The sequence below is a fragment of the Notothenia rossii genome, assembly GCF_949606895.1.
Source record: "Notothenia rossii genome assembly, chromosome: 2".
NCBI classification, from domain to species: Eukaryota; Metazoa; Chordata; class Actinopteri; order Perciformes; family Nototheniidae; genus Notothenia; species Notothenia rossii.
In genome coordinates, this window is record NC_136904.1 from 88,516,744 (window position 1) to 88,530,610 (window position 13,867).

General features: G+C 39.3%; 1 protein-coding gene across 1 annotated transcript in view; it reads left to right on the top strand.

Annotated features, from left to right (window-relative positions):
- Positions 1-78: 78 nt before the first annotated feature.
- Positions 79-13,867, top strand: part of cryl1 (crystallin, lambda 1) — a 37,426-nt gene continuing 23,637 nt past the window's right edge. Inside the window, exons 1-6 of the mRNA XM_079665545.1 lie at positions 79-238; positions 1,289-1,396; positions 2,573-2,699; positions 5,768-5,929; positions 8,314-8,409; positions 8,797-8,895. Coding sequence (XP_079521671.1) covers positions 213-238; positions 1,289-1,396; positions 2,573-2,699; positions 5,768-5,929; positions 8,314-8,409; positions 8,797-8,895 — 618 coding nt within the window. The 5' untranslated portion in view covers positions 79-212. The remainder of the gene's footprint in view (positions 239-1,288; positions 1,397-2,572; positions 2,700-5,767; positions 5,930-8,313; positions 8,410-8,796; positions 8,896-13,867) is intronic.

Consider the following 13,867-nt stretch of genomic DNA (forward strand, 5'->3'; position numbering starts at 1 on the left):
GGTATTCAATGTCCGATTTATGTATGTATTGATATGTTGTCCCCCTTTGGGTTCATTTGACCCCTCTCGGTTACCGTACCGGTATCTAGCAACGTGACTTTAGAGGGGCGGTACAGATGGTACAGCGGCGTCGATAGAAATAAAACTGTTCTGGTTTTTAATGTTATTCTGGGCTGATCTCTTCAAAATACATTAAAATTAGTTCTTCTGACATGAATACCATTACTGTGATCGGCAGGTGAGCAAAACCATACTTTCTTTTAGGGACTTAAAATGTTGCTTCCAGGTAATGAGCTAAGCTAGTTGAGGAAAAGTCTCATTGAGCTGGTATGAAAAATCATTATGCTTATAAAGTATTGCCGCATTTGCATTTTGTTATGCTGCATATCATTTTTAGATTAGGCCTACTGATTGCATTGCACTGGTTGTAGCTAACATTTCCAGAAATGTTCCTGACGTCTTGTACTTTTCAATTACTTTTCATTATGTAACCTACTCATATTAGTTACATTTTTGCAAAATGCAGAATGCACAATTTAATAATAACATATCACTCTATTATAATAAGTGTGGCATTGATATGTTCATTACTTTAATGTCGCTACTGGTGAAGGTGGGCTGATTGGTAGCTTAACCTTAATAAAACATCATGTTAAAATGTATGTTTTTGCATTGAAATCTCCACCGAAATTGCTTATGCTGTTAAATATGAATATCTGTTTCCCTAAAGTAATGGAGTAGGATTATAAACTGGAAGTTCTCAACCCATGTAAAGTACCCAAAAAAACCACATTTGATTAAAGAATCTGCTGTAATCCCACAGAGTGAATTTGTATGTACACTATCTTGCCATATTTGTGTTGACTGTTAATTAAAAAGATTCATCGAAACACAACACATTTGAAACCTGCTTTTAACCACGAGCTACAAAGATTAGAGACCAAACAAAAAATTAGGGTACAATAATAGTATCCCTGGCTTACATTTCAACCTGTATTTCTGCACCCCGTTCATTATTCCTACACACTCAGATAAACTTGGCGGTCCTCTGGAGTGACCTCTCTTAACCCTAGAAAGTAAATACTAAATGTCACAGCCAAATATTCACTTTTCTGTTGTTAAACTTTGAGTGTTCAATTAACTTTATTTAACATTGTACATTGAGGTAGTGATGGTGCAGCAGACATATTATAGAAACATATTGGATTGTGGAATGGGATCTTGTTGTTATTACAGAGAATACAGCCAAGAGTGAACATCCTAAAGCTTTATTTGTGTTTTGTTTCAGCGGGCTGATTGGCCGCTCCTGGGCTATGGTGTTTGTCAGTGGAGGCTACAGTGTGAAGATCTATGACAACCAACCAGGACAGGCTGCCAAGGCCATCCAAGAGATCAGGTCAGGTGGTTTTTATGGTTGTTTTGCCATTAGGTGCATGTAGCTGCGAAACATTCAAGGGATCATTAACAAGACGTTCAGACTTCCCCTCACTATACAGACTCATGGACAAACACCCGTTCCAACCTATAACTCTCTAATAGCTTAGTCACTGCTAGTTAAACATTACTGTGGAATGACAGAGGGATTTTGGGCAAGAAAAGGACCTAATATCAAGTAAAGAAAATCTAAAGCCCTCAAAACTGTAAAACAAACCCACACTCTAAACCAGGATCTAACTATATATTTTATATTTGTATTTATCATTAAATGTATCAGTCTCTATGTGGGATTCAGCTGCCTGTATGAACGGTAGAGGGTGATATTGTGTGTGATTTCTTGCTGAATAAGCTAAAACAAAATGTCCCTAAGCAGGCGCCCTGTTTTGACAAATTCAGTTTACTCCACATTTGCTTTGAATAGTAATTAGATATGGAGCTGACTCATCCGATCTGAATAATAGGTGCTTCTCTGCTACCATGATTGACAGCCAGTTCGTTTTTGTTGGATTTTGAATGGTAAACCAAACTGACAGCATTCAGGCATCCATCACACTTTTCTTAACATTTTCCCTGACATTTCCGGTTGTTTTGCTCTCTGAGTTAAGTCACCACTTAAGGTCCTTTCAGTATTTCTACTAATCACTTAAAGGTGGGGTAGGTAATTTTGGAGAAACCAGCTCGAGTGCGCTCGAATTTGAAAATACACAACCAGAAAAAATCTGCCACTTCCTTACAGAGCCCCTCCTCCAACACACACGAACGTGCACATGACCAATGAGGGCAAGAGATACGTTTGTGCACAGATGGAAGGCTGACAGGCAGGTAGGCCATCCAGTTACTTTAGCCGGGCCGGCTCAGATGATTGGTTGTGCTTTTTACAGTACTATGGCTTCCACAGTTGACACTTTTTTAATGGATTTTTTGTCAAAGCACTTTAGATATTCATTGCTATCGGGATGTTAAGAGCATTCCATGGAATATAACAAAAAGCGTATCTCGAGTCGGTTTCTCAAACTTACCTACCCCACTTTTAATTTAAACTATGCTTTTATTCCATGTCATATGTTTCAAGCTGCTTCTTTGGAGAAAGTGTGTGCATGTGCGTTAACTGCTCTGTTTCCTGTGTTTGGTTCAGGAAGCAGCTGGAGGAGCTGGAGGAGGCTCACATGCTGAGAGGAGAGCTGAGAGCCAATCAGCAGCTCGCTCTGATCAGCAGCCACGACGATCTGTCTCAGGCGCTGCAGGGAGCCTTCTTCGTCCAGGTGACACACTCACGACTCCCATCACCAGCACATGATGTTCCCCATATACTCAAACACACATAGGTTGGTCTCTGCTGATCTTTCATATTATAAATTATGTTTTACTATGCACATTACTATCGGCCTTTTTTAACTATATACACTGCTGGGCCCAGGTTGCAGTCTTATCTTTTTTTATTATATACATATTTGCCTCTGAGGTATTTTTAAATGTATATACTATGTGTCTTAACACATGTGTCGGTGTGATTACAGTAATCTCAGTACAATATGTTCTGGTATTTTCAAAATGACCCTAATTGTCCTCAAGAGGGCGCAATATCATTGGTTAACTTGTTTGACTGACTACACTACCTCGGACAGCACTGATTACATTTTGAATAAAGCTCAACCTACTGTACGCAGCTGAGTTTGGGCATTTTGCAAAGTATAAACCATTTCTCCATTCGTGGATTTTATGTGTAGAAAAGTAGGGTCTCCACTCTCCAGGATTTAAAGTCTGAAGGATCTGTTGCTCTCCATGAGGTTTCTCCCATGTTCCCCTTTAAACTGTGGGTTTTCTCTAGAAGTTTTTCCTTCTACGATGTGAGGGTCTGAGGACAGAGGGTGTCGTATTGTCATACTGATATTCTGTACAAACTGTGAAGTCCACTGAGACAGATGTATATTGGACTATATAAATAAACATTGATTGATTGATTGATTGATTGATTGATTGAAAGTGTAAGAACAATTTGAACATAAAATGTTCTCTTTGTGGATTTTGAAGTTGATAAAGGGTTAATGTTTCAGACGGTTGTGTTTTACCACGTATTTACTAGGGATGGGAATTTGAAAGCAAATGTATATTCGAATATTCGCCCCCCAAAAAAACGGTTAACCGATTAACAGAAATGTACATATCCTATATATATATATAAAAAAATATATATATTGACACTTTTTACTAAATAAATACATGTTCAAATAAGTATAGAAACCAAGTCGAATTTGTCAAATGTATTGAACTGGTGATCACAGTTTGAACAGTTGACAGCTATAGACCTACAGCTTTCATGCTTAGAACATAACTTGGTTTTGAAATGAAAGAGGGATCATACACGAACAACATAACGGGTTAGGGTAACGTAACCCTATTACAACAGAGATCAACAACCTATAACAGGGCCTATGCACAGAATGCAGCTATTCAATACTCATTCTTCTTTAAGAATATGAGCATGTCTACTCAGGGGAGAGGCGGGTGCGGAGGCGATTCACAATCAGGCCAGCTGTAGAGAAGTATGGAGCTAATTTCCTGCCATAACTCCACAAACAAACTAAACAAGTTTTACAAATGCCTTATCATTCACTAACAAACATAGTGTGGTTTGCAAATACAAAACACCATCTACAAACTAATGCATTTAGTTTTGCAAATCAAAAACGTAGCTATCAAACAAACACATAACATTTTTCTAATAAATCATGTTTCAGAGACAAATTCAGTAGGTTTTACAAGTACACAACTTTTTCTTCTCATGGCGGAACATTACTGCCAAAAGTCACGTGACTCACTCGTGTGAATTTTGGAAGTAATATTCCGCCGTGGTTGCGGTTGGTGATTTGTATTTGCAAACCACATTGTGTTTGTTAGTGAATCATAAGGCATTTGTAAAACTTGTTTAGTTTGTTTGTGGAGTTATGGCAGGAAATTAGCTCCATTATGTAATCCAGTTAGGCACCTCTCCCAAAAAAATTACAATACAAATATTCATAACTCATATTCGAATACGTGAATAATTTCGAATATTCAATTAATCGTTCCCATCCGTAGTATTTACTGCTAATAAGAACCAAAACTTGAACAATATATAAAACAGGATTATAAAGAGTGACGTAAATACCACCAGTGGCTTATCATCATAAAAGTTGCTCTGCACAAACAAGACATTTAATACCGATAGCTCATCTTGTCTTGGTCGTGCTAAGAACACAAACACGCGCTCAACAACACACACGCTAAAGGGAAAGTTATCCTCTTAAGCCAAGAAAATGTCTTTGCCACCATGACTCTGTTAAAGCAGACAATAGTCCTCTTCATCACAGAGGTGGTGATCAGAGCACAGAGACAGGTAGGGCCAGGATAAATCAATACTGTGTACAGAGTTCACATTAACAAGGAACAATAGAGGACTTATTAGAAACAGGAAACATTTTCCAGTTGAGATAATCATCATTTTCTGATAGCATGACGCAATCTGATGCAAATCTTCCCTGGTAATGATCCATGTATTTCTGGAGGAAAGAGAGGTTTGCTTTAGTTTGGTTACAGTGACTCACCATCAATCCATTCTTGGGGATCAGTACAGGGCATACCTGGAGATAATAGACTCCACTCCTCACATTCCTCACCTATGTCTATATGTTTCCATATCCAGCATCACAATATAACACACGCATTCAGAAGGTAGGCCGCTGGTTCAGCCAGTTCTTTCTGTTCCAGGCGTGTGATGAGAGCCGTTCGAAGAGCAAATTAATAATAATCCATTGTCGTTTGACAGCCACACCTTTGTAACACTCTGTGAGGGCAGACAATGAAATGAAATCAGCTGAGTCTGTGGTGCATTGTTTAAAACCCAAACTGTTTGTATCCAGTTAACACTTCATGTTGATTTATTGTTTGTTTTGTTTTTGCTTTAACTGAAAAAAGATGGATTGACAAAATGTAAAAAGTCAATTCTCACTCACATTTTATCTCTACTAATAGTTTTGTTTTCATTTTTAAGGGTACATTCTCAATAAAGTAGTTTAAAGCTTACTTATAATTGTGATGATTCAAGTTTAAAAATTCCCTGTGAAGCTTCTTTGGTGCTCTGTCAATATATAAATACTGAGTAACTAATATAGGGGTTTAGATTGTACGGTTTTCTTATTGTTTCTATATCGCAAGTAAAGTTTGAAAAGTGGGAGCAAAATAAAAAATACTGTACTGTGTGTTACAAAGACTTTGGCCATAGATAATATGTACTTACTGTGTTACAGAAATTCTCTCCTTTACACTTTCCCTGTGTGCCTGTGTTTTCCAGGAGTGTGTTTTTGAACAGCTAGATGTCAAGCAGAGCGTCTTCCAGGACATAGAGCGTCTCGTGGGAGAAGACATCATCCTGAGCAGCTCCACCTCCTGCCTGGTGCCCAGCAACGTCTTCTCTAAAGTCCAGAACAGGACTCGCTGCATCGTCTCCCACCCGGTTAGTGATCCTACAGTCAGGGTACCAGCGAGTAGGGTTAAGGGGTTTTACTCTTATTGACTACAAACTGGGGAAGACAGCTTAGTTAATTCCCCAATCATATATTAACACTTATAAAACGGACAAGTCAAATCAAGCAATCTGATTGGTTCTTAGCCGTGATATACTGAGCGTATACCACGGGTAGAATTGTAAGTTACTTTTCACAACAAGTCAGTATCCCTCTGCGCCTGAGAAATACAGTATACAGTTGGGCAGTTTGCTTTTCAGCTTCACGTCGGGCCGAACCACACGCCCTTAGCTGTGATATAATGAGCATATACCACGGCCTGTCGTGAGCTATTGCTTGAATACCTCACCCTTAGCATAGGCAAGGCAAGTTTATTTATATAGCACCTTTCAGCATGCGACAATTCAAAGTGCTTTACAAAACAGATTAAAAGACTTTTTAGGAATAAATACAGTAAACACATTATATAAAGGCATTTTACAACAAGCATTAAAAAGCAAAGATAATAGAATAAACACAACAGGTATACAATACATGTTTAAATGGCATACTGTAGTGTGATTTTAAAAAAGTAAGAGTTTCTGCAGACGTGCATGATACGGGTAGTTTGTTCCAGATTGTCGGGGCATAACAGCTAAATGCTGCCTCTCCATGTTTTGTTTTTACTCTCGGAACCGATAGCAGACCCGTCACAGAAGACCTGAGGCACCTTGATGGTTCGTAATTATGTAGGAGATCAACAATATACTTTTATCCTACACCATGTAATGATTTAAAACCTAAAACTTTTAAATCAATTATTTGGCCGACTGGAAGCCAATGTAAAGATTCCAGAACCGGACTGATGTGATCCACTCTTTTAGTGTTAGTAATGACACGTGCAGCGTTCTGAATCAGCTGCAGCTTTCTGATGGATGTTTTTGTCAGCCCTGTGAATACAATTTTGCAGTAGTCAAGTCTACTAAAGATAAATGCATGGACAAGCTTTTCTAAGTCCTGTTGTGACATTAGTTTTTTAATCCTAGATATGTTCTTCAGGTGATAATAAGTAAGGGATAATGTGCTGCGGCGCGGTCATTATGGGGAAAAGAACACCGACAGGCTGATCAGGAGCCCGACGCGAAGCGGAGGGATCTAGATCAGCATGCAGTTTGCTTTTCAGCCAAACTGTATACAGTTAAATCGAACGGACTTGTTTGTGCAGATGCGGGAGTCCTTAACAACGGTCAATAAGTGCTTGACAACGGTCTGTCTGTTCGGTATTAACAACATGTCACGTGTTCTGAATTGACCAATCAGAATCGAGTATTCAACTAAGCCATGTAATAAGCAGACTTAATGACTGTTGCAACGTGACTGTTAAAATTCAGGTCTGAGTCCATCACTACACCTAGATTTCTGGCTTTACTTGTTGTTTTGTAGTCTGCCGACTGAGGCTCTGCGATTACTTTTAATCGGTCCTTCTTTGCTCCAAAAACAATGATCTAGGTTTTTTGTTTGTTCAGTTGGAGAAAGTTCTGAGTCATCCAGTCAGTGATGTGCTCAATGTACTTGTCAGTGTTCTAATCGGAGAATAGTCTCCTGGTGTAATTTTAAAATAAATCTGGGTGTCGTCTGCATAGATGTGATAGCTTAGATCACTGTTTTTAATAATTTGAGCCAATGGTAGCATATAAATATTAAAAAGCAAAGGTCCTAAGATGGAGCCTTGAGGAACCCCTCGTGACATATTTGTCAAGGTTGATGTGTAGTTACCTATTGTAACATACATGACTCCTATACAATATTTAGCAAAAGCTATTTGAGAAGTTTCCCAACTTTCATTTATCCTGCATCAATACTGTGTGCGTGCAAAAGTGAGCTTTAAAACTGAAAGATTTGTCTACGAATTAATCATTAATCATTAAAGTTGTGTTCATGCAAAAATGGCAGAAAATGTGGAACATCTGGAGAGTTCCTGATTTTTTTCTTCAAAGGGTTCGAGTAAAAAAACATCAAGACATTTACATTTTATTTTTTAAAACAGGATTGCCGATTTCTAATGTTTTCTGACATTTCATAGACATTGATTCACCACCTGCAAGGTCAAAAAGCACATGTTTAGAGTCAGAAAAGTCAGATCACAATAAAGCTGATGTTTTCTGAGATTGCATTTTGGCCAATATGTCCGACCTCTTTTGCTCCTCTAGAACAAGTGTTACCTGCATTCAACCAAAGCTCACTGAAAAAGTGATTGGTTAATTATACAGTAGGTGGAATGCAAAAGGAATCCAGAAAGCTTCAAATACCCAAATCTCTGTCATTCCGAATCTGTTTATAGAGATTATGCTGTACTTAACTATTGTACGATGACTGTTTATCCTTTGCTCCACAGGTAAACCCGCCGTACTACGTGAAACTGGTGGAGCTGGTACCTCACCCTGAGACAGCAGCGGCCGTTATGGACACCACCCACTCCCTGATGACCAAGGTAAAGATCACAGATTACACAATCAGATGTCAGGACATGCTGGGGAGATGCATAACATGAGTCAATGTCAAGATTATAAAAATGCCATACCGTGAAAGCCTGACATCTGAGTTAAGGAAAATCTAAATCAAGCAATACGTGAAAGAAAGAAGATGTCACATCTTAGTCTGTAAATAAAGATACAAGTGTCTGAAATATATGATGACATGTCACCACACAATGTTTTTCGAAGCAAGTGTTTGCAAGTCACAACAAGTTACATTTAGAAACATGTTGACTTAATAGTCGGAAGGTTGGGCGAGTAAATAAAGATTTACTTCCGTTTAGAACACAAGCTTAGTATTTAAAGAGATATAGTGTTTTTATTCTTGATGTCTCTTGGTTCAGGTTGGTCAGGCGCCCATCCGTCTGAAGAGAGAGATCGACGGCTTTGCCCTCAACAGAGTGCAGGCGGCCATTATCGCCGAGTCCTGGAGGCTGGTGCAGGTCAGTGTCTCGCTTCTGTCCTTAAGTGAACCAGTGAACACACTTCTGACACTAGGGTGCAAAACAAAAAATACTTGTCCTGATTGCATCTACTTCTAAGACCCCTCCTTTTTCCTTTTGTAGTTATCTTCATTATATATGGCGTTAACAATAAGCAATTTTGCTGCCTATTTGCTGTTTTTCCACCTACTGCATGAGAGTAAAGAAAAAATGTGGTTCCTGATAGTAAAATAAATACATACTTTTATTGATCCTCGAGTTCTTCACTCAGGTGTTATTTACACACACAGGCCAAATACACAGAGGAACACACGCACAAACTGGTACCTACAAACTGAGCTACTGTCGTCCCATGGAAGAACAGAGGGACATTTTTATTCGACTAAATCATTTATTATATGACAACTAATTGTCCTTTCAACAAAGCTTTATCTCTGCTTGAGCACAAATCCTTATTTTGAGTAAACCTTGCAAGCTGTAATGGGGAGTCTTGTATCAGTACATTTAAATGTTTGATAATAATAATTTTGTCTTAAATGAGTAAATACTAAATATCTACCCAACGAAAAACCCACTTTGATGTGTCATGACAACATTGCTTGGGTTAGTCTCTGGACAAAAGCTCCTCAGTCTCAGTGAGGCCTTGTGTGGCAGAGTATCACTGCTGATGGTTTTGTAATGGAGGCAGAGAAGAGGAAGCCCCCTGTCAGCTCACCTCTGCTATAATCTCCACGAACTCCTTCCAAAAAAAAAGGACCACAATGAGAGTAAACGAGCTTCAGCCGCCGATGACAGGCACCATTACATGATCACTCATGGAAGAAATGGTTGGGGTGATAATCAGGACGATGAGAGGGAGGACACTTGTAACCTGAACTGAACTCACATGAAGACATGTCATTGTTACTCAGGATTTCATTGTGGCAGACATCAGATTTACCTCAAATTCACCTCTTTATTCATTGATGTCAGCAGAGCTTTCTGTAGAAGATTTGTCAACTGTTTTTCCAAATTTGTGATCTTACTTTCTGTCTTTTGTCTCGGTTTTAAGGCTCTGGCTTTTCTCTTTAGTTCTAATACTTTTTGCGTTGTATCATTAGCATGTCCGGTCTGTCACTCACTCTCGAAAGCGTCATTTGGCTTATTTTCTCAGATTTGTCCTACTAATGTTTTCTGCAGGCCCTTGACTGTTAAACTGATGTTGATTTTTAACATTGGTGGAGTTCCCCTTAAAGACAAATAATAACTTCTTCAGCTTCGAAGATTTGAAACCAAATAACGAATAACTGTTGAGTAGATTTCAAGATGATTAAAGCTGTAATGAATTAGCCCTTCCTCAGTGGGAATAAATAAATACAGTATGCTTCAACAAATCCTATCCAAACCAGTTACCCCTCTGGGGACTGATACAGTTCTACTTGACTTGATCTCTCATTTCATGGCCGACACACACACAATCACACACACAATCACACACACACAATCACAGGACATAGTATCCCTGAAGAGAGACTCAGATCTGCCTCTTTATTCTCTCTTCTCTGTCCCCAAAGTGTAACAAAGAGCCTGCCTTTCACAACTAAATCAGCACATTGTGTCCTTGTCCCTGATATTATTGTCCTCCCAAGTTAGAGTTTGTAACTGTATCAGATGCATGCGCGCGCGCACACACACACACACACACACACACACACACACACACACACACACACACACACACACACACACACACACACACACACACACACACACACACACACACACACACACACACACACACACACACACACACACACACACACACACACACACACACACACACACACACACACACACACACACACACTGCAGGTAACAATGAAACACTTCAAAGGAACTCATCAAAAGACTAGTAACTAACTATGAACCAACATGGCACAACATTAACATCAATGTGAGTGTTACACTCAAAACCTGATATTGCAAAAATATTTCAGTTGTTCCATTTAATTCACTATGCGTTAAGTGTGTGTCCTTTTGTTTGTCTTGTTTTCATAAGCAACTCTAACTAGAGAACAAATATTGTCCAAATTAAGTTCCACCCTTTTGTAAAAAGGGATGGGACATGTTTGACCTTCTTGGCATTATCGTTAACTTTTTATATGGGAGACATGGAGACTTCTAAGTGTCACTCAGAACTGTTAATTCAAATTGACACACATTGAAAAGGAAATAAATTTCAAGTTGCTCATGTGACTGAAAGGATTATTAACACTACAGTACTGACGAAGCATACATGCATGAAGGGATGTTTTCTAATGCAATACTAAGGTTGGTACATTGCGTTTATTTTATGCCCTTATGAAAAGATGTTCATTCACTCGCATGAGTTCATGACAATGAGGATGGACGTGGTCATGTCATGGCGTATCGTTTCTCATCAGACTCTCCCTCAAGTACACAATAGTCAGTGAAAGATGACTCATTACTAATGACGTGCACAAATGTGTTTCATTTCCTTCTAAATTTTGGATTTGAAGACTTAAGATGTGAAGACTTAACAAGAAGGCTATTTATAAAGAAGACATTCACATGAGATGTTGATGGATTTCACTTTCAAAATGGGTCTCAATGTCTCAAACAGCATTTAGGTCCCCCATCCTCTCATCTGCCTAACTCCCTTGTTATTGAGGATACAGTAGTCACCGGTAATGAGTGCATAGCAGAGCTCTTTAACCAGCACTTTGTGTGGGAACCTATTTGAGTCTATAGCGCCTCCTAAGCCCCCCACCAACACTCCGCCACCCAGCCCCTCTAGCGCAGCCCCATGTCACAGCTTCTGCCTGCAGGAAGTTAGTGAGAACGATGTGTAAACTTGTGTAAACCTTATTAAACTTGACCCCAACAAATCTGCAGGTCTTGATGAGCTAGACCCCTTCTTTTTTTAAAGTTGCAGCTCCAATTATGGCAGAAGCTATCTCCCACCTTTGTAATCTGTCCATACAGACAGCGGTGCTACCTTCTGCCTGGAAGGCAGCCTCAGTGCAACCTTTTTTTAAAGGGGGAAACCAAGCTGACCCCAACTACTATCGTCCAATATCCTACCCTGTGTAGCGAAAGTGTCAAGTCTCCTCTGATTGTGGTGCAGAGTTCCCCACTTGAAAGGGACTTGAGGCATCTACCAGACTTTAAAACAGGATTCCACTCCAATGACACAGCTTTTTCCTTTCAGACTTTTTATTTCAGCAGTTTTACTTTAACCAAATGTCCAATTGCTGAATGGGTCATTTTGTGTATTGAAAAACCTTTGAAAACAAGAAAGATGCATTTTAGAACTTGCAAGTCATCAAAAATAAATAAAGCATGTAAATAAAGCATGTAAATAAAGCTTGTAAACATGTAAATAAAGCTTGTAAACATGTAAATAAAGCATGTAACCAATACACTTGTTTGGCAACTGCTGCCTTAATTGTGAATATGTTACAAAATAGACTGGGCAGACTAAACACAGAAATATCCTTTTAAACATGAAATTGCTTCTTTAAACCCAAGCTCTTTTAAAATCTCAGCAGATTTAATTAACTGGACTTTACTAGAAATGTTTTTAACAAATCAAATTAATTAAGAAAATATACTTTCCTCCATTTTCGCAGGAACACTCAGTGAACCAAACCAACAGCACCCCATTAGAAAAGTTTCAGTAAATCGAAATTAGTACCCTCTAAGAATAAATATTTCAATGTGTTTATTTATTCATTGTTCTTTTCCAAATCAACTTATTTAACCTCCCAAAATCGTATTCCCTTTAACAATAAATAACAGAGCGTCTAAGCTCAGAATGCTTTGAAAAACCAGCGCACCAAATCGAAACCTAACACACAAACAATGACGCGCAGTGTTCCAAAGGAACATGTGGCTCACGCGCAAACAATCCACCAGAACATAAACATCCCTGCGGACCGTGACTCTACGTAGCTCTCGCACAACATCATGGATCTTACCGGCTGCCTGTCCTGACTTGGTAGAAATGCCTCCCTTCTACACGCTTCAGTGTTTTTTCCCCGGCTCGCACGCACCAACCATTTCACTCCTTCTTCAGGATGCAGCATCGGGGCTCTCTGATTAGGTGATTACACCCAGAGGAGGCAGGAGCGCCTGCGATCACTTTCACCCTTGTTTTTTATCCCTATGTGTCCCTATGTATTTATATATATTATTTCCGACTACTTGTAATCTATAGTTTATTTTTTATATTTATTAAAGCCTTAGCCTCTGTTTGACTTTACAATAAGTGTTAGAAAAGTTAGTTTGCAAACAGCTAACATGGTTTCTGAAGGCTTACAACATACTATCTGACATGCAGTCTGGGTTCCGTGCAGGTCATGGGTGTGAGACGGCGACTCTTAAAGTCCTAAATGATATCATCAATGCCCTTGACTCCAGACAATACTGTGCTGCCATTTTCATCGATCTTGCCAAAGCCTTCGACACCGTAGATCACCAACTGCTTCTGGGAAAGCTTAGATGCATTGGTGTCACTAACCAATCGATAGCCTAGTTTGAAAGCTACCTGTCCATGCGCACCCATGTGTAAAATCTGACAATCTGATGACACAGCCCTATCCATCTCTAAGGGAGTGCCACAAGGCTCTATCCTAGCACCCATCCTATTCTCAATATATATAAATGACATGGAGAAATGTGTGGGCAACTCCTCTATCTCTATCCACCTATATGCCGATGACACGATTCTGTACACTGCTGGCCCTTCCCCAGATAATGACCTGAAAACTCTTGAGGATAGTTTTCAGAGAATCCAGTCACATCTCTCTGCCCTCAGCCTGTTCCTGAACACCACTAAAACCAAGATCATGTGGTGCCTCCCAAACTGGCACTATTGTGACGGCCGATGGCCGGGACCTCGAAATAGTTCAATCTTATAAATACCTTGGATTTTGGATTGGCAGTAATCTGTCATGCTCAGAACATCTCT